Genomic DNA, 21,913 nt, shown 5'->3' on the forward strand with positions numbered 1-21,913 from the left:
AGAAGCTGAAGATGAGGAATATGGAAATTGGTTATATCAAGTTTAGTGAGTCACCAAACCTTCAAGTGCTCCTAACTATGTCATTGAATCATGTGTACATGTGGGTTTATATACTGTAAATATACCCTGTTATTAACAGTACTCTGGTATTTAGAAGTTACTTTTTAAATGTTTAAAAGTAAAGGGATTACAAAAGTAATTTTTACATTTCAACTGATACTTAAAGGCCTACTAAAACCCATTACTACCGACCACGCAGTCTGATAGTTTATATATCAATGATGAAATCTTAACATTGCAACAAATGCCAATACGGCCAGTTTAGTTTACTAAATTACAATTTTAAATTTCCCGCGGAGTTTCCTGTTGAAAACGTCGCGGAATGATGATGCGTGTTTGTGAAGTTATTGGTTGGAGGGGACATATTAGCCCAGCACCACTTACGGCTGAAAGTCGTCTCTTTTCATCGCATAATTACACAGTATTTTGGACATCTGTGTTGCTGAATCTTCTGCAATTTGTTCAATTAATAATGGAGACGTCAAATAAGAATGCTGTTGGTGGAAAGCGGTGGATTGCAGCTGCCTTTAGCACCGAAACACAGCCGGTGTTTCTTCGTTTGTTGTGAAGCTTTAAAGGGGAACGTTATCACAATTTCTGAAGAGTTAAAACCAATAAAAATCAGTTCCCAGTGGCTTAAGTTTTTCTCAAAATGTTACCCATCACGCAATATCCCAAAAAACGGCTTCAAAGTGCCTCATCTAACCGTCGTTATATCCACCCGTCTATTGTCCTGTGATGTCACAGCGTGACCACACAGAAACAAACATGGCGGATAGAACACAAAGGTATAGCGATATTAGCTCGGATTTCAGCGCCGTAAGCGGTTCAACAGATTACGCATGTATTGAAACGGATGGTTGGAGTGTGGAGGCAGGTACCGACAACGAAATTAAAGAAGAAACAGAAGCTTTTGAGCCATATCATGACAGACAGCGGCACGGGAGGAAGCGCGGACGAAATTGGTGATCGCCTTCTAACCAACAATTAGTATGTGTTTGTTTGGCATTAAATGTAGGTGGAGGGAAAGGCTGGATGCAAATATAGCTACAAATAAGGCATAATGATGCAATATGTACATACAGCTAGCCTAAATAGCATGTTAGCATCGATTAGCTTGCAGTCATGCCGTGACCAAATGTGTCTGATTAGCACACTCCACATAAGTCAATAACTTCAACAAAACTCACCTTTGTGGTTTTGTTGACTTTATCGTTGGAAATGCATCTGCTTTGAGTGTCGCAGGATATCCACACATTCTTGCCATCTCTGTCGTAGCATAGCTGTCGCCGGTACAGTGTGCAGAACAAACGAGGGACTTTCGCATCTTTTGACCACTATTGCAACTTAAAGCCGTCTCCATTCGTGTTGTTACTCCCTCCAACAACACACCGACGAGGCATGATGTCTCCAAGGTATGGAAAACAGTCGAAAAAACGGAAAATAAAAGAGCTGATTTGACTTGGTGTGTGTAATGTGTTTGAGAAAATGGCGGATTGCTTCACGATGTGATGTCACGGGTGAAATGTCATCACTCCGACAGGCGAACAATTGAAAGGCGTTTAAATCGCCAAATTCACCCTTTTAGAGTTCGGAAATCGGTTAAAAAAAACATATGGTCTTTTTTCTGCAACATCAAGTTATATATTGATGCTTACATAGGTCTGGTGATAATGTTCCCCTTAAACACAGAGCGTTCAAGCAAACATGTTTCTCTACGTCAACCAGCAAGTTTTCGAATGGGAAAATTGTTATATTAAGTCGGCTCAAAAAGGCTGCTGTGATCTTGGCTCCTCGGCTTCTCTCAGAGACACTGGGGTTCACCGCAGCCATCAGACTTTCAGGTATGAGTTTATAATCTCACTAAAATACTATTAACACAATAAGCAGATAAGGGATTTTCCAGAATTGTCATAGTAAATGTGTCTATTTACATGTGAAACTCTCCCACTGCCGCCGCCTGGAGCCGTCGCCTTTTCTTTTTTTTGGTGCTTCACACTAACTTTCCTTATCCACGAATCTTTCATCTTCGCTCAAATTAATGGGGAAATCGTCGCTTTCTCGGTCCGAATTGCTCTTACTGCTGGTGGGTCACATTATAAACAATGTGAGGATGTGAGGAGCCCTCACACCGGTGACGTCACGCGCACATCATCTGCTACTTCCGGTACAAGCAAGGCTTTTTTATTAGCGACCAAAAGCTGCGAACATTATCGTCGATGTTCTCTACTAAATCCTTTCAGCAGAAATATGGCAATATCGCAAAATGTTTAAGTATGACACATAGAATGGACCTGCTATCCCCGTTTAAATAAGAAAATCTAATTTCAGTAGGCCTTTAAGAATCAATACTCAACTGTACCTATTTTTGGTACTTTGGTGTGTCTTTAGGAGTTAATAAATGTTACCAAGTTGAATAATTTATTTTATATTAATTAAAATTAATTATGCAAAAATACTGTTAATAGTAAAATCTTGTTCAATAATGTTGAACAGTGAGCCAATTAGAACGATACTGTCCAGTTGTTATATCTTGTTTTCTTACACGTCAGACTAAAATGTACAAGTATGCATTCATTTCAGTTTGTCCTCGGTGTGTTGCTGTAGTCGGGAAAGTAGTCTTTGCCATTGAGTTGAATGTGCCAGTCCTGTCTTTTGTTGAGTCTTCCAAAGTGTTTATACTGTAAGTATTGAGAGGTAATAATTATCATCAGTGTGCTAAAAAAGTACTAACACACACACTGAAATATTTTACAGAGCTGAAAAGACATACTGTAAATGTGTCTTGAAGCATTAAAGCTAGTTAGCAATCAGCGTACTCGCTTCTTCTCCAGGAAATAGGAACCAAGACTTGTCCAGGGTGTACCCCGCCTTCCGCCCAATTGTAGATGAGATAGGCGCCAGCACCCCCCGCGACCCCAAAAGGGAATAAGCGGTAGAAAATGGATGGATGGATGGGGGTAAGAGGTGTGGTACGGTTTTACAATACTTACAATTTGAAGCGGTAATACTTATCGTCTGGAATATTACCCCGGTTTTGTCTATATATTGTTACATCTCTGTTGAAGTTGTGTACTTTTTACACACCAGCTGTTTGATTGTAACGTGCATCTTACTTGTTGTTTTCATTAACACATTTGGAGGTGTTGAAATCGCCATGTAGAATCGCTAATGCTAATCAGTACCATGTATATGTCATATGTAATGTAACTTAGCATCGAGCTAACACAATTTGAATATTTTTTTTAATATTTTCGAGCGCTTTCTGTCTGACACGTCAGACAACATTTCTTTAAAATAAAACATAACTTAGTTGTGGTGATGTGAGCTAATAATAACTTAATGAATATTTGCAGGTTGCAGATGAAGTGCATTTATCTTGTTTGTGTCTAAACATATTCTTCCTCCACTTCTAGATCATCAGTCGGTGCGATGTGAGTCTGCTTCAGGAAGTGAGAGACAGCAAACAAAGAGCTATACCCATGTTGCTTGAGCGCCTTAATAAGTGATTAAACACGCACACGCACGAGCGTACACACACCCTCCCATGGTATCAAACTCTCGTTGTTTCCTCAATATTCAGGTTTGATATTCATCACCAGTATGACGCTGTGGCGAGTGAGAGACTTGGTAGATCGGAATCCTACCAGGAGCAGTATGTGTTTGTCTACAGGTACACAACACACATGACATCATTGACGTAGAGTGTAGTGCAGGGGTCACCAACCTTTTTGAAACCAAGACCTACTTCTTAGGTACTGATTAATGCGAAGGGCTACCAGTTTGATACACACTTAAATAAATTGCCAGAAATAGGCAATTTGCTCAATTTACCTTTAACTCTATGTTATTATTAATAATTAATGATATTTATCTTTGTGAAAACACTGATCATCTTAATGATTTGTCACAATAAATATACATTTTTGATGACGTTTTAAAGGCCTACTGAAATGAGATTTTCTTATTCAAACGGGGATAGCAGGTCCATTCTATGCGTCATACTTGATCATTTCGCGATATTGCCGTATTTTTGCTGAAAGGATTTAGTAGAGAACATCGACGATAAAGTTTGCAACTTTTGGTCGCTAACAGAAAAGCCCTGCCTTTACCTGAAGTCGCAGACCATGACGTCACCCGTTGAGGGCTTCTCACATCCTCACATTGTTTTTAATGGGAGCATCCAACGGCTTCACGGTGGAAGAGGGGTTAGTGCGTCTGCCTCACAATACGAAGTTCCTGCAGTCCTGGGTTCAAATCCAGGCTCGGGATCTTTCTGTGTGGAGTTTGCATGTTCTCCCCGTGAATGCGTGGGTTCCCTCCGGGTACTCCGGCTTCCTCCCGCTTCCAAAGACATGCACCTGGGGATAGGTTGATTGGCAACACTAAAAATTGGCCCTAGTGTGTGAAAGTGAGTGTGAATGTTGTCTGTCTATCTGTGTTGGCCCTGCGATGAGGTGGCGACTTGTCCAGGGTGTACCCCGCCTTCCGCCCGATTGTAGCTGAGATAGGCGCCAGCGCCCCCCGCGACCCCGAAAGGGAATAAGCGGTAGAAAATGGATGGATGGATGGGAGCATCCAACAAAAAAGAGCTATTCGGACCGAGAAAACGACAATTTCCCCATTAATTTGAGCGAGGATGTTTGAAAATATTGATAGCGACGGACTAGATAAAAAAAACACACGATTGCATTGGGACAGATTCAGATGTTTTTAGACACATTTACTAGGATAGTTCTGGGAAATCCCTTATCTTTCTATTGTGTTGCTAGTGTTTTAGTGAGTTTAATAGTACCTGATAGTCCACGGGTGTCTTGAGGTCAATGTCTGATGGAAGTCGACGGCAGCTGAACGGACGGTACGAGCTCAGCTGATCTCCGGTATGTGGCGACTTTTTAACCACAATTTTCTCACCGAAAACTTCTGGTTGACATTGACATCCATGCTCGTTTGACCGCTCTGATCCATTGTAAAGTTTCACCTCCAGGAATTTTAAACAAGGAATCACCGTGTGTTTGTGTGGCTAAAGGCTAAAGCTTCCCAACTCCATCTTTCTACTTTGACTTCTCCATTATTAATTGAACAAATTGCAAAAGATTCAGCAACACAGATGTCCAAAATACTGTGTAATTATGCGGTTAAAGCAGACAAATTTTAGCTGTGTGTGTGTGCGGCGCTAATATTTCCTAACAGTCGTTGTCTGTTAGGAAATATACACGTCATCATTCCACGACGTTTTCAACAAGAAACTCCCGGGAAATTTAAAATTGCAATTTAGTAAACTAAACCGGCCGTATTGGCATGTGTTGCAATGTTAATATTTCATTATTGATATCAGACTGCGTGGTCGGTAGTAGTGGGTTTCAGTAGGCCTTTAAAAAGGTTAAAATCCAATCTGCACTTTGTTAGAATATATAACAAATTGGACCAAGCTATATTTCTAAAAAGGACAAATCATTTCTTCTAGATTTTCCAGAACAAAAATTTTTAAAGAAATTCAAAAGACTTTGAAGTAAGATTTAAATTTGATTCAACAAATTTCCTAGATTTGCCAGAATATTTTCATTTTATTTTAATCATAATAAGTTTGAAGAAATGTTTCACAAATATTCTTCGTCGAACAAACAGAAGCTAAAATGAAGAATTAAATTAAAATGTATTTATTATTCTTTACAATCAAAAATTTAAATTTTTTTTACTTGAACATTGATTTAAATTGTCAGGTAAGAAGAGGAAGGTATTTAAAAGGTAAAAAGGTGTATGTGTTTAAAAATCCTAAAATCATTTTTAAGGTTGTATTTTTTCTCTAAAATTGTCTTTCTGAAAGTTAAAAAAAAAGCAAAGTAAAAAATTAAATTAATTTATTTAAACAAATGAAGACCAAGTCTTTAAAATATTTTCCTGGATTTTCAAATTCTATTTGACTTTTGTCCCTCTTAGAATCAAAAATGTCGAGCAAAGCGAGACCAGCTTGCTAGTAAATAAATACAATTTAAAAAATAGAGGAAGCTCACTGGTAAGTGCTGCTATTTGAGCTATTTTTAGAACAGGCCAGGACTCATATGGTCCTTACGGGCTACCTGGTGCCCGCGTGCACCGCGTTGGTGACCCCTGGTGTAATGTATCTGGAGAGACACTTTTATGCAATATTTGTCAACAAAAATAATGAATTTTAAGTAAAACATTATCAAACAAATATTCGATTCAAACCTCTTTTTGTTTACCCTTTTTTTTTTCTTAAGTTGAAAATAATTTTTTGAGTTACAAATGGACTTTTTGGTTGAAAATTATTTTTTGGGTTCCAAATCTTCTTTTGTTGTTTTTTTGTGGATATGACTCAACTTAGATATTGTGGGCAAGACATCATTTAAATCCAAACAATATGTTGGCATCGTCTTGTTGGTCATGTTCGCTCACTCCTGAAATAGCAGTCATCGTCTGAGACTGACCAATGAAAAGACTTCTTACATATTGTTCATTGGAGGCCCTGCCCACAATATTTAAGTTGAGTGGTAATCCCCCTACACCCCAAAAAATATTTGCAACTCAAAAAAGTTTTGCAACCAAAACAACGATTTGTAACAAAAACATGTTCAACCCCCCAAAATATATTTGCAACCAAAAAAGTGTGCAACCAAACAACGATTTGTTAAAAAGAACAACACAACAAAAACATTTGCAAGCTTAAACATTTTTTTGTAACTAAAATGAATTTGCACCCAAAACAAAATATTTGTAACCAAAAAACAACATACAACCAAAAACAAATTTGCAACAACTATTTGTAGTTGACAGAAAGATTTGCAAACAAACGTTTGTAACCGGCCAAAAATGATTTGTAACAGAAAAAAATTACTTTCAGACAGAAACAACTATTTCTAATCCAAAAACGTTATGCTAAAACAAAAAAAAGATTTGTAAAAAACAAAAAAAAACAAGGTTTGCAAAACAGGAAAAAAAATATAACCAAAAAACATTTGCAACCAAGAACAAATTTTCAACAAAAACTATTTATAATTCACAAAAGTCATTTGCAAACTTAAAAATGTTTTTTTTAACTAAAATGGATTTGCAACCGAAACAAAAGATGTGGAACCAAAAAACGATTTGCAACTAAGGACACATTTGCAACTAAAACTATTTGTAATTGACAGAAAGATGTATAACCAAAAACATTTATGACCCCCCCCCAAAATGATTTGTAACCCCAAAAATTTTTTCCGGCCAGAAAAATTATTTCTAATCAAAAAACATTTTGCAACAAAAAATTTTTTTTAAAAACAACAACAATTAAATAACATTTTTTCTGTCCCAAAAAACACTTGCAACCCAAAAAATGCAAAACAAAACTATTTGTAATCAAAAGAAGGATTTATAACTCCGCCATTTATATTTATTTATTTATTTATTTTTACCAAAAAACGATTTGCAACCAAAAACAAATTGCTGCAAAAATGATTTGTAATTTGATTGATTGATTGATTGATACTTTTATTAGTAGATTGCACAGTTCAGTACATATTCCGTACAATTGACCACTAAATGGTAACACCCGAATAAGTTTTTCAACTTGTTTAAGTCGGGGTCCACGTTAATCAATTCATGGTATTAACAGAAAGATTTGTAAATAAAAAGATTATCAGCCACAAAAAACAATTTCTTATAAAAAAAAACACTTAGCAACACAAAAAGATACAAAAAAACAAGGTTTGCAAAACAGAAATGAAATTGTAACCAAAAAACGATTGCAACCCAAAAAAAGTTGCTAAATTTTTTTTTATCAAAATAAATATTTGCAATAAAAAACAGTATGTAACAAGAAAAACATTTGCAACCCCCCAACATTTTTTTATAACCAAAAAACCATCTGCAACCAAGAACAAAAAGGTTTTGCAAACTAAAAACGATTGTAACAAAAAGAAAAATTCAACCGAAAAATTATTTGGAACAAAAAAATGACTTTCAGATAGAAAAAAATATTTCTAATTTAAAAATGTTTTGCAAAAACAAATAAAAGATTTGTAAAAAAACAACAAAAAAATCAAAAAGGTTTGCAAAACAGAAAAAAAAATTCTCCATTTGCAACCAAAAACAAATTTGCAACAAAAACTATTTGTAATTCACAAAAAGATTTGCAACAACTAACAAAAAAACATTTGCAACCTAAATTGTGTTTTTTTGTAACTAAAATGGATTTGCAACCGAAACAAAAGATTTGTAACCCAAAAACGATTTGCTACTAAGAACACATTGGCAACAAAATCTATTTGTAATTGACAGAAAGATTTATAACCAAAAACATTTGTAACCCCCCCAAAAATGATTCGTAACCAGAAAGAATATTTACGGCCAGAAAAACGATCTCTAATCAAAAAACGTTTTGCAACAAAGAAAGGTGTAAAAAAAAAAAAAAAAAAATTACATTTTTGCAAAAGATAAAAAATTGTAACCAAAAAACGATTTGCAACCCAACAAAAAAATGCAACAAAAAATATTTGTAATCAAAAGAAAGATTTGCAACTCCCAAAAATGTTTTAACCAAAAAACGATTTGTAACCAAAAACAAATTGCTACAAAAATGATCTGTAATTGACAGAAAGGTTTGTACCCAAAAAATATTTTCAGCCACAAAACTATTTCTAATCAAAACACGTTTAGCAACAAAACGTAACAAGGTTTGCAAAACAGACACAACGTTGTAACCAAAAAACGATTGCAACCAAAAAAGTTTCTAAACAATTTGTAATCAAAATAAATATTTGCAATCAAAAAAGTTTTGCAATAAAAAACAATTTGTAACAAGAAAACCATTTGCAACCCCCCCAAATTTTTTTACAACCAAAAAAACATTTGGAACCAAGAAAAAACTGAAACAAAAAAGGAAGATTTGGAACCACAAAACGGTTTTGCAAACTAAAAATGATTGTAACAAAAAAAAAAGTTCAACCAAACGACAATTTTCAACAAAAAAGTTGTAACCAAAAAATTCCTATTTTCAGCCAGAAAGAATGAAAGATTTGCAAACACTAAAAGTTTTGCAGCCAAAAACTATTTGCAACCCCCCAAACAATTTACGACCAAAAAGATGCTTTGCAAGAAAAAAAGATTTGTGGCGAAAATATTTCCAACCATAGAAAAGTTTGCAATCAAAAAGATGATTTACGATTCTTTAAAAAAGAAAAAAAAACATGAGCAATTTCAATAAATGTTTTGTTTGTCATAAAAAGGCCAACATTTCCCTCTATAAATGTATGAAATGTGACACAGGTGTGTGTGTTACTGTGTGCAGGGTGGATACGGTCAGGGTGACAGGTCAGTATCAGTACCCTGACAGCAGGCCGGGAGACGTGGACGCATTCTCCAGAGAACCCTTTGTTGTCCGCTTCAAGGCTCCAAACACAGGTGGGTTCCTACGCTCCTGGTTTTTAGGTCCTCTGGTGTCAGAGTCACACACCTGTTGTTTGTCATACAGTCACACACCTGTTGTTTGTCATGTAGTCACAGTCACACACCTGTTGTTTGTCATGCAGTCACAGTCACAAACCTGTTGTTTGTCATGCAGTCACAGTCACACACCTGTTGTTTGTCATGCAGTCACAGTCACACACCTGTTGTTTGTCATGTAGTCACAGTCACACACCTGTTGTTTGTCATGCAGTCACAGTCACACACCTGTTGTTTGTCATGCAGTCACAGTCACACACCTGTTGTTTGTCATGCAGTCACAGTCACACACCTGTTGTTTGTCATGCAGTCACAGTCACACACCTGTTGTTTGTCATACAGTCACACACCTGTTCTTTGTTATACAATCACAGTCACACACCTGTTGTTTGTCATGTAGTCACAGTCACACACCTGTTGTTTGTCATGCAGTCACAGTCACACACCTGTTGTTTGTCATGCAGTCACAGTCACACACGTGTTGTTTGTCATGTAGTCACAGTCACACACCTGTTGTTTGTCATGTAGTCACAGTCACACACCTGTTGTTTGTCATGCAGTCACAGTCACACACCTGTTGTTTGTCATGCAGTCACACACCTGTTGTTTGTCATGCAGTCACAGTCACACACCTGTTGTTTGTCATGTAGTCACAGTCACACACCTGTTGTTTGTCATGTAGTCACAGTCACACACCTGTTGTTTGTCATGTAGTCAAAGTCACACACATGTTGTTTGTCATGCAGTCACAGTTACACACCTGTTGTTTGTCATGTAGTCAAACTCACACACCTGTTGTTTGTCATGCAGTCACAGTCACACACCTGTTGTTTGTCATGGAGTCACAGTCACACACCTGTTGTTTGTCATGTAGTCAAAGCCACACACCTGTTGTTTGTCATGCTGTTACAGTCACACACCTGTTGTTTGTCATGCAGTCACAGTCACACACCTGTTGTTTGTCATGTAGTCACAGTCACACACTTGTTGTTTGTTATACAGTCACAGTCACATACCTGTTGTTTGTCATGTAGTCACAATCACACACCTGTTGTTTGTCATGCGGTTACAGTCACACACCTGTTGTTTGTCATGCAGTCAGGGTCACACACCGGTTGTTTGTCATGCAGTCACAATCACACACCTGTTGTTTGTCATATAGTCACAGTCACACACCTGTTGTTTGTTATGCAGTAAAATGCACAAACCTGTTGTTTGTCATGCAGTCAAAGTCACACACCTGTTGTTTGTCATGCAGTCACAGTCACACACCTGTTGTTTGTCATACGGTTACAGTCACACACCTGTTGTTTGTCATGCGATTACAGTCACACACCTGTTGTTTGTCATGCGGTTACAGTCACATACCTGTTGTTTGTCATGCAGTCACAGTCACACACCTGTTGTTTGTTATGTAGTCACAGTCACACACCTGTTGTTTGTCATGCAGTCACAGTCACACACCTGTTGTTTGTCATACAGTCACACACCTGTTCTTTGTTATACAATCACAGTCACACACCTGTTGTTTGTCATACAGTCACAGTCACACACCGGTTGTTTGTCTTGCAGTCACAGTCACATACCTGTTGTTTGTCATACAGTCACGGTCGCACACCTGTTGTTTGTCATACAGTCACAGTCATACACCTGCTGTTTGTCATGGAGCCACAGTCACACACCTGTTGTTTGCCAGGCAGTCAGTCACACACCTGTTGTTTGTCATGCAGTCACAGTCACACACCTGTTGTTTGTCATGCGGTTACAGTCACACACCTGTTGTTTGTCATGCGGTTACAGTCACACACCTGTTGTTTGTCATGCAGTCACAGTCACACACCTGTTGTTTGTCATGTAGTCACAGCCACACACCTGTTGTTTGTCATGCAGTCAGAGTCACACACCCGTTGTTTGTCATGCAGTCAGTCACACACATGTTGTTTGTCATGCGGTCACAGTCACACATCTGTTGTGTGTCATGCGGTCACAGTCACACACTTGTTGTTTGTCATGCAGTCACAATCACACATCTGTTGTCCATCATGCAGTCACAGTCACAGTCACACACCTGTTGTTTGTCATACAGTCACAGTCACACACTTGCTGTTTGTCATACAGTCACACACGTATTGTTTGTCATGCAGTCACAGTCACACACCTGTTGTTTGTCATGCAGTCACAGTCACACACCTGTTGTTTGTTATGTAGTCACAGTCACACACCTGTTGTTTGTCATGCAGTCACAGTCACACACCTGTTGTTTGTCATACAGTCACACACCTGTTCTTTGTTATACAATCACAGTCACACACCTGTTGTTTGTCATACAGTCACAGTCACACACCGGTTGTTTGTCTTGCAGTCACAGTCACATACCTGTTGTTTGTCATACAGTCACGGTCGCACACCTGTTGTTTGTCATACAGTCACAGTCATACACCTGCTGTTTGTCATGGAGCCACAGTCACACACCTGTTGTTTGCCATGCAGTCAGTCACACACCTGTTGTTTGTCATGCAGTCACAGTCACACACCTGTTGTTTGTCATGCGGTTACAGTCACACACCTGTTGTTTGTCATGCGGTTACAGTCACACACCTGTTGTTTGTCATGCAGTCACAGTCACACACCTGTTGTTTGTCATGTAGTCACAGCCACACACCTGTTGTTTGTCATGCAGTCAGAGTCACACACCCGTTGTTTGTCATGCAGTCAGTCACACACATGTTGTTTGTCATGCGGTCACAGTCACACATCTGTTGTGTGTCATGCGGTCACAGTCACACACTTGTTGTTTGTCATGCAGTCATAGTCACACACCTTTTGGTTGTCATGCAGTCACAGTCACACACCTGTTGTTTGTTATGTAGTCACAATCACACATCTGTTGTTCATCATGCAGTCACAGTCACAGTCACACACCTGTTGTTTGTCATACAGTCACAGTCACACACTTGCTGTTTGTCATACAGTCACACACGTATTGTTTGTCATGCAGTCACAGTCACACACCTGTTGTTTGTTATGTAGTCACAATCACACATCTGTTGTTCGTCATGCAGTCACAGTCACACACCTGTTGTTTGTCATGCAGTCACAGTCACACACCTGTTGTTTGTCATGTAGTCACAGTCACACACCTGTTGTTTGTCATGTAGTCACAGTCACACACCTGTTGTTTGTCATGCAGTCACAGTCACACACCTGTTGTTTGTCATGCAGTCACAGTCACACACCTGTTGTTTGTCATGCAGTCACAGTCACACACCTGTTGTTTGTCATGCAGTCACAGTCACACACCTGTTGTTTGTCATACAGTCACACACCTGTTCTTTGTTATACAATCACAGTCACACACCTGTTGTTTGTCATGTAGTCACAGTCACACACCTGTTGTTTGTCATGCAGTCACAGTCACACACCTGTTGTTTGTCATGCAGTCACAGTCACACACGTGTTGTTTGTCATGTAGTCACAGTCACACACCTGTTGTTTGTCATGTAGTCACAGTCACACACCTGTTGTTTGTCATGCAGTCACAGTCACACACCTGTTGTTTGTCATGCAGTCACACACCTGTTGTTTGTCATGCAGTCACAGTCACACACCTGTTGTTTGTCATGTAGTCACAGTCACACACCTGTTGTTTGTCATGTAGTCACAGTCACACACCTGTTGTTTGTCATGTAGTCAAAGTCACACACATGTTGTTTGTCATGCAGTCACAGTTACACACCTGTTGTTTGTCATGTAGTCAAAGTCACACACCTGTTGTTTGTCATGCAGTCACAGTCACACACCTGTTGTTTGTCATGGAGTCACAGTCACACACCTGTTGTTTGTCATGTAGTCAAAGCCACACACCTGTTGTTTGTCATGCTGTTACAGTCACACACCTGTTGTTTGTCATGCAGTCACAGTCACACACCTGTTGTTTGTCATGTAGTCACAGTCACACACTTGTTGTTTGTTATACAGTCACAGTCACATACCTGTTGTTTGTCATGTAGTCACAATCACACACCTGTTGTTTGTCATGCGGTTACAGTCACACACCTGTTGTTTGTCATGCAGTCAGGGTCACACACCGGTTGTTTGTCATGCAGTCACAATCACACACCTGTTGTTTGTCATATAGTCACAGTCACACACCTGTTGTTTGTTATGCAGTAAAATGCACAAACCTGTTGTTTGTCATGCAGTCAAAGTCACACACCTGTTGTTTGTCATGCAGTCACAGTCACACACCTGTTGTTTGTCATACGGTTACAGTCACACACCTGTTGTTTGTCATGCGATTACAGTCACACACCTGTTGTTTGTCATGCGGTTACAGTCACATACCTGTTGTTTGTCATGCAGTCACAGTCACACCCCTGTTGTTTGTTATGTAGTCACAGTCACACACCTGTTGTTTGTCATGCAGTCACAGTCACACACCTGTTGTTTGTCATACAGTCACACACCTGTTCTTTGTTATACAATCACAGTCACACACCTGTTGTTTGTCATACAGTCACAGTCACACACCGGTTGTTTGTCTTGCAGTCACAGTCACATACCTGTTGTTTGTCATACAGTCACGGTCGCACACCTGTTGTTTGTCATACAGTCACAGTCATACACCTGCTGTTTGTCATGGAGCCACAGTCACACACCTGTTGTTTGCCAGGCAGTCAGTCACACACCTGTTGTTTGTCATGCAGTCACAGTCACACACCTGTTGTTTGTCATGCGGTTACAGTCACACACCTGTTGTTTGTCATGCGGTTACAGTCACACACCTGTTGTTTGTCATGCAGTCACAGTCACACACCTGTTGTTTGTCATGTAGTCACAGCCACACACCTGTTGTTTGTCATGCAGTCAGAGTCACACACCCGTTGTTTGTCATGCAGTCAGTCACACACATGTTGTTTGTCATGCGGTCACAGTCACACATCTGTTGTGTGTCATGCGGTCACAGTCACACACTTGTTGTTTGTCATGCAGTCACAATCACACATCTGTTGTCCATCATGCAGTCACAGTCACAGTCACACACCTGTTGTTTGTCATACAGTCACAGTCACACACTTGCTGTTTGTCATACAGTCACACACGTATTGTTTGTCATGCAGTCACAGTCACACACCTGTTGTTTGTCATGCAGTCACAGTCACACACCTGTTGTTTGTTATGTAGTCACAGTCACACACCTGTTGTTTGTCATGCAGTCACAGTCACACACCTGTTGTTTGTCATACAGTCACACACCTGTTCTTTGTTATACAATCACAGTCACACACCTGTTGTTTGTCATACAGTCACAGTCACACACCGGTTGTTTGTCTTGCAGTCACAGTCACATACCTGTTGTTTGTCATACAGTCACGGTCGCACACCTGTTGTTTGTCATACAGTCACAGTCATACACCTGCTGTTTGTCATGGAGCCACAGTCACACACCTGTTGTTTGCCATGCAGTCAGTCACACACCTGTTGTTTGTCATGCAGTCACAGTCACACACCTGTTGTTTGTCATGCGGTTACAGTCACACACCTGTTGTTTGTCATGCGGTTACAGTCACACACCTGTTGTTTGTCATGCAGTCACAGTCACACACCTGTTGTTTGTCATGTAGTCACAGCCACACACCTGTTGTTTGTCATGCAGTCAGAGTCACACACCCGTTGTTTGTCATGCAGTCAGTCACACACATGTTGTTTGTCATGCGGTCACAGTCACACATCTGTTGTGTGTCATGCGGTCACAGTCACACACTTGTTGTTTGTCATGCAGTCATAGTCACACACCTTTTGGTTGTCATGCAGTCACAGTCACACACCTGTTGTTTGTTATGTAGTCACAATCACACATCTGTTGTTCATCATGCAGTCACAGTCACAGTCACACACCTGTTGTTTGTCATACAGTCACAGTCACACACTTGCTGTTTGTCATACAGTCACACACGTATTGTTTGTCATGCAGTCACAGTCACACACCTGTTGTTTGTTATGTAGTCACAATCACACATCTGTTGTTCGTCATGCAGTCACAGTCACACACCTGTTGTTTGTCATGCAGTCACAGTCACACACGTGTTGTTTGTCATGCAGTCACAGTCACACACCTGTTGTTTGTCATGTAGTCACAGTCACACACCTGTTGTTTGTCATGTAGTCACAGTCACACACCTGTTGTTTGTCATGCAGTCACAGTCACACACATGTTTGTCATGTAGTCCCAGTCACACAACTGTTGTTTGTCATGCGGTCACAGCCACACACCTGTTTGTCATGTAGTCACAGTCACACACCTGTTGTTTGTAATGCAGTCAGTCACACACCTGTTGTTTGTCATGCTGTTACAGTCACACACCTGTTGTTTGTCATACAGTCACACACCTGTTGTTTGTCATGCAGCCACAGTCACACACTTGTTGTTTGTCATGCAGTCACAGTCACACACCTGTTGTTTGTCATGTAGTCACAGTCACACACCTGTTGTTTGTCATGCAGTCACAGTCACACACCTGTTGTTTGTTATGTAGTCACAATCACACACCTGTTGTTTGTCATACAGTCACACACCTGTTGTTTGTCATGCAGCCACAGTCACACACCTGTTGTTTGTCATGCAGTCACAGTCACACACCTGTTGTTTGTCATGCAGCCACAGTCACACATCTGTTGTTTGTCATACAGTCACAGTCACACACCTGTAGTTTGTCATGCAGCCACAGTCACACACCTGTTGTTTGTTATGTAGTCACAATCACACATCTGTTGTTTGTCAGACAGTCACAGTCACACACCTGTTGTTTGTCATGCAGTCACAGTCACACACCTATTGTTTGTCATGCAGTCACAGTCACACACCTGTTGTTTGTCATGTAGTCACAGTCACACACCTGTTGTTTGTCATGTAGTCACAGTCACACACCTGTTGTTTGTCATGTAGTCACAGTCACACACCTGTTGTTTGTCATACAGTCACAGTCACAAACCTGTTGTTTGTCATGTAGTCACAGTCACACACCTGTTGTTTGTCATGTAGTCACAGTCACACACCTGTTGTTTGTCATGCAGTCACAGTCACACACATGTTTGTTTGTCATGCAGTCACAGTCACACACATGTTTGTCATGTAGTCACAGTCACACACTGTTGTTTGTCATGCGGTCACAGCCACACACCTGTTTGTCATGTAGTCACAGTCACACACCTGTTGTTTGTAATGCAGTCAGTCACACACCTGTTGTTTGTCATGCGGTTACAGTCACACACGTGTTGTTTGTCATACAGTCACACACCTGTTGTTTGTCATGCAGCCACAGTCACACACCTGTTGTTTGTCATGCAGTCACAGTCACACACCTGTTGTTTGTCATGTAGTCACAGTCACACACCTGTTGTTTGTAATGCAGTCAGTCACACACCTGTTGTTTGTCATGCGGTTACAGTCACACACGTGTTGTTTGTCATACAGTCACACACCTGTTGTTTGTCATGCAGCCACAGTCACACACCTGTTGTTTGTCATGCAGTCACAGTCACACACCTGTTGTTTGTCATGTAGTCACAGTCACACACCTGTTGTTTGTCATGCAGTCACAGTCACACACCTGTTGTTTGTTATGTAGTCACAATCACACACCTGTTGTTTGTCATACAGTCACACACCTGTTGTTTGTCATGCAGTCACAGTCACACACCTGTTGTTTGTCATGCAGTCACAGTCACACACCTGTTGTTTGTTATGTAGTCACAATCACACATCTGTTGTTTGTCATACAGTCACAGTCACACACCTGTAGTTTGTCATGCAGCCACAGTCACACACCTGTTGTTTGTCATGCAGCCATCAAGGAGTTTGTCCTCATCCCACAACACACCACTCCAACCAACACCAGTAAGGAGCTGGAGGCACTTTACGATGTCTTACAAGATGTGAAAAAGATGTGGAAAACTGAGGTATAAAGTTATTTTGAAAATATTGATCCGAGTACGGGCTTCACGGTGGATGAGGGGTTAGTGCGTCTGCCTCACAATACGAAGGTCCTGCAGTTCTGGGTTCAAATCCGGGCTCGGGATCTTTCTGTGTGGAGTTTGCATGTTCTCCCCGTGAAAGCGTGGGTTCCCTCCGGGTACTCCGGCTCCCTCCCACTTCCAAAGACATGCACCTGGGGATAGGTTGATTGGCAACACTAAATTGGCCCTAGTGTGTGAATGTGAGTGTGAATGTTGTCTGTCTATCTGTGTTGGCCCTGCGATGAGGTGGCGACTTGTCCAGGGTGTACCCGGCCTTCCGCCCGATTGTAGCTGAGATAGGCGGCAGCGCCCCCCGTGACCCCGTAAGGGAGAAAGCGGTAGAAAATGGATGGATGGATGGATCCGAGTACACGTTTTACTCTAAACAAGGGTCAAAGTCAACACAAAATCCCAAAAATGATAACATTAATAATGTGTTATTATAGGAACACTCTTTGCTAATGTTTGTCAATTGCTAGCACGCTAATGTTTGTGTTTTAGCACATTAGCCAAATATTTGACCTCTGAGTCAAATATTTTAATACTTGAGGCATGCTAACATTTACCATCCAAGCTTTTGTTTCACTAAACTTTGCAGGTATACACCGCCATGTCAAATACTTTGATACTTTACGCATGTGAACTGTTTGCATGCTAGATTTTCTTTCGCTAACTTTGCAGGTATACACCGCCATGTCAAATACTTTGATACTTTACGCATGTGAACTGTTTGCATGCTAGATTTTCTTTCGCTAACTTTGCAGGTATACACCTGAGTGTCAAATATTTTTGATACTTGACACATGTTAACTGTTAGCATGATAGCTTTTTTTTCGCTAACTTTGCAGGTGTACAACCAAGAGTTATATATTTTGATATTTAACACATGCTAACTGTTAGCATACTAGCTTTTCTTTTACCTAACTTTGCAGGTTTACGCCTTGGAGTCAAATATTTTGATACTTAACACATGCTAACTGTTAGCATGCCAGCTTTTCTTTTGCTAACTTTGCAGGTTTACGCCTTGGAGTCAAATATTTTGATACTTAACACATGCTAAGTGTTAGCATGCTAGCTTTCCTTTTGCTAACTTTGCAGGTCTCCAACTCAGTGTCAAATATTTTAAAACTTGACACATATTAACTGTTAGCATGCTAGCTTTTCTTTCGCTAACTTTGCAGATGTACAACCAAAAGTTATAAATTTTGATACTTGACACATGCTAACTGTTAGCATGCTAGCTTTTATTTTGCTAACTTTGCGGGTATACGCCTCAGAGTCAAATATTTTGATACTCAACACATGCTCACTGTTAGCATGCTAGCTTTTGTTTCGCTAACTTTGCATGTGTACTACTAAGTTTTATATTTTGATACTTGACACATGCTAGCTTTTCTTTCGCTAACTTTGCAGATGTACAATCAAAAGTTATAAATTTTGATACTTGACACATGCTAACTGTTAGCATGCTAGCTTTTCTTTTGCTAACTTTGCAGGTATACGCCTCAGAGTCAAATATTTTGATACTTGATACATGCTAACTGTTAGCATGCTAGCTTTTCTTTCGCTAACTTTGCAGGTGTACAACTAAAAGTTTTATATTTTGATACTTGACACATGCTAGCTGTTAGCATGCTAGCTTTTATTTCGCTAACTTTGCAGATGTACAACCAAAAGTTATACATTTTGATACTTGACACATGCTAACTGTTAGCATGCTAGCTTTACTTTTGCCAACTTTGCAGGTATACGCCTCAGAGTCAAATATTTTGATACTTGATACATGCTAACTGTTAGCATGCTAGTTTTTCTTTCGCTAACTTTAAAGGTGTACAACTAAGAGTTTTATATTTTAATACTTGACACATGCTAACTGTTAGCATGCTAGCTTTTCTTTTGCTAACTTTGCAGGTACACGCCTCAGAGTCAAATATTTTGATACTTGACACATGCTAACTATTATTATGGTAGCTTTTCTTTCGCTAACTTTTCAGGTGTGCAACCTAGAGTTATATATTTTGATACACATGCTAACTAATAGCACGCTATCTTTATTTTTTATTTTTTAGCTAATTTAAGCACAGGCACATTGTTTCCTCAGTTATCGGCTGGGCGTCGTTCTCATTGTCTCTCTTGTCTTTTTGGAACAGAACGTGATGCTTCTTGGCGACTTCAACGCTGATTGCAACTACCTCTCCAAGAGAAGGCGGGAGAAACTGCGCTTGTTCACAGAAAAGGATCTGTCCTGGCTGATAAAGGATAAGACGGACACCACTGTCCGTTCATCCACCTCATGTGCTTATGACAGGTGATCACCATATTCTCCATGAATTGCTGATTCTGCAGCCACTCGTAAAACATTAGCGATGGAGCATGTTTTGCTAAATGGGTCTTTTATTTGTGTTTCTTCAGGATCCTTGTGAACGGTGATGCATTTTCCAAAGCAGTTGTGCCATTTTCTGCCAAGCCGTTTAACTTCCAGTTGGAATATCAACTCACAGAAGAGGAGGTAATCCTAAATTCTGGAAAAATAGCTCCCGAAAATATTCCATATTTTAGGTTTGTACACTTTGAACACAATATAGAGTGCTGAATATCAAACAAACATAACAAAGAGGATTAACTATGTCTTTATTAACAAGCCAAAACAACAAAAACGACACACACACACACACACAAGTCCCTTAGGTGCCCTCATAAACAATCAGAAATCACAAAAATCCTTAACTTTAACAGCGACTTCCTCAATCTCTTCAAAATGAATGGATGAAGCGTCCATACACAGAAAAACGGCATATTCCACGCAATCTAAAAGTGCTTCAATTGAAAAGTTCGTAAATCGAGGTTTGACTGTTCAACCTTTAAAATACAGTAAAAAAACAAAAAACTAAATAAATGCAAAAAATACTATTGGCTCTTTTTGCTCCCTAAGTTCATAAACAATAGCAAAAACGATAAACAATTTTTCCAAACGATCCAATCATTGTAATATCAACCATTTACTGATATGCAGCAGTGTTGGAAATAACAGCATGAATTTTACTGGTAATGAGTAACCTAATTAATGTTATATATGCTCCATCGCTTTTGACGTAACGATCATCACTTTGCTTTGCAGAGTACACAGCTTCTCCGATATGTTATCCAGTTTGCGATTTAGTGCAGAAACCACAAAAGTCTGAGCGCCCACAGCTCTGTCCATCTTTCAATCATTTGTGGGAGCTTTGGAGTACCTTCAACGGTTGCTAACATCTTTGGAATTTGTCGATACACCAGGGCAACACTTACTTAATCAGTAGATGTCCTTTCATCACGATTACGAATAGTTAGATGTCTTCATCGTCCTCGACTGAAAGAATCGCCAGGCACTCGACCCTCCACTTCTCTCAAGAGATGATTGTTTGTTCAGAAACAAATATTCCATTAGAACAGGCAGGTTCCCCCCGAACATCTCGTAGAGATCTTGTCAATTTCGTTGAGAGGATAGTTGATCAGTTCCATTATTTAGATTTTTGGAGAGCTGTGCTAAAACAGGCTCCAAGAAAGTGAAGACAAGACAAAGAAGCAAAAGCAGGAGAAGGGAGAGAAAAGGGAGGAGTCTGCCTTTGTTGAGAGCCAGACAGAAAAATAAAAAGTAACACGGTAATTACTTCTAGTAATTAGTTAGTTACTTTTTTGGCAAAGTAATGAGTAACTCTAATTAAAATAATTCTCCAAAGACTGATTTGATAATAGTATTAAAAGCTGCATCGTCAGCCAAATTTAAATAATTTTTATCGTTTATATCGTGCAAACCTAACCCCAACCCACAAGAATAAGTTTAACCTAAACTTTTTTTTAAAGTATGTTTCTCTACTTAAAGGACTACTGAAATGAGATTTTCTTATAGAATAGATAGAATATATCTTTATTGTGATTGTACATTTGTACAACAAAATTGTATGCAAACTAATTCAGTGCAAAATCATACATAAAACCATAAGAACATAGATAAATAAAACCATAAGAACATAGATAAATAGATAAAAATACATAAAATTCATAAAAATACCAAGCATACAGCTCACGAGAATGTGGTCAGACACACACACCATACAAGCAAAAATAACAAAAACTTGCACCGAAAAAGAGAGCTCTGAGCTGTTGCGTTTTATTTAAACGGGGATAGCAGGTCCATTCTATGTGTCATACTTGATCATTTCGCGGTATTGCTATATTTTTGCTGAAAGGATGTAGTAGAGAACATCGACGATAAAGTTCACAACTTTTGGTCGCCAATAAAAAAGCCTTGCCTGTACCGGAAGTCGCAGACGATGTGCACGTGACGTCACCGGTGTGAGGGATCCTCACATTGTTTATAATGTGAGCCACCAGCAGCAAGAGCATCTTGGAC

At 39.6% G+C, this 21,913-nt stretch overlaps 1 protein-coding gene across 1 annotated transcript in view; it reads left to right on the forward strand.

The window, feature by feature from the left end:
• Positions 1-21,913, forward strand: part of dnase1l1 (deoxyribonuclease I-like 1) — a 45,038-nt gene that overhangs the window by 10,441 nt on the left and 12,684 nt on the right. Inside the window, exons 3-8 of the mRNA XM_061903113.1 lie at positions 3,477-3,565; positions 3,644-3,733; positions 9,350-9,462; positions 17,351-17,463; positions 19,671-19,828; positions 19,933-20,029. Coding sequence (XP_061759097.1) covers positions 3,477-3,565; positions 3,644-3,733; positions 9,350-9,462; positions 17,351-17,463; positions 19,671-19,828; positions 19,933-20,029 — 660 coding nt within the window. The remainder of the gene's footprint in view (positions 1-3,476; positions 3,566-3,643; positions 3,734-9,349; positions 9,463-17,350; positions 17,464-19,670; positions 19,829-19,932; positions 20,030-21,913) is intronic.

The sequence above is a fragment of the Nerophis ophidion genome, linkage group LG06 (assembly GCF_033978795.1).
Source record: "Nerophis ophidion isolate RoL-2023_Sa linkage group LG06, RoL_Noph_v1.0, whole genome shotgun sequence".
Taxonomy (NCBI): domain Eukaryota; kingdom Metazoa; phylum Chordata; class Actinopteri; order Syngnathiformes; family Syngnathidae; genus Nerophis; species Nerophis ophidion.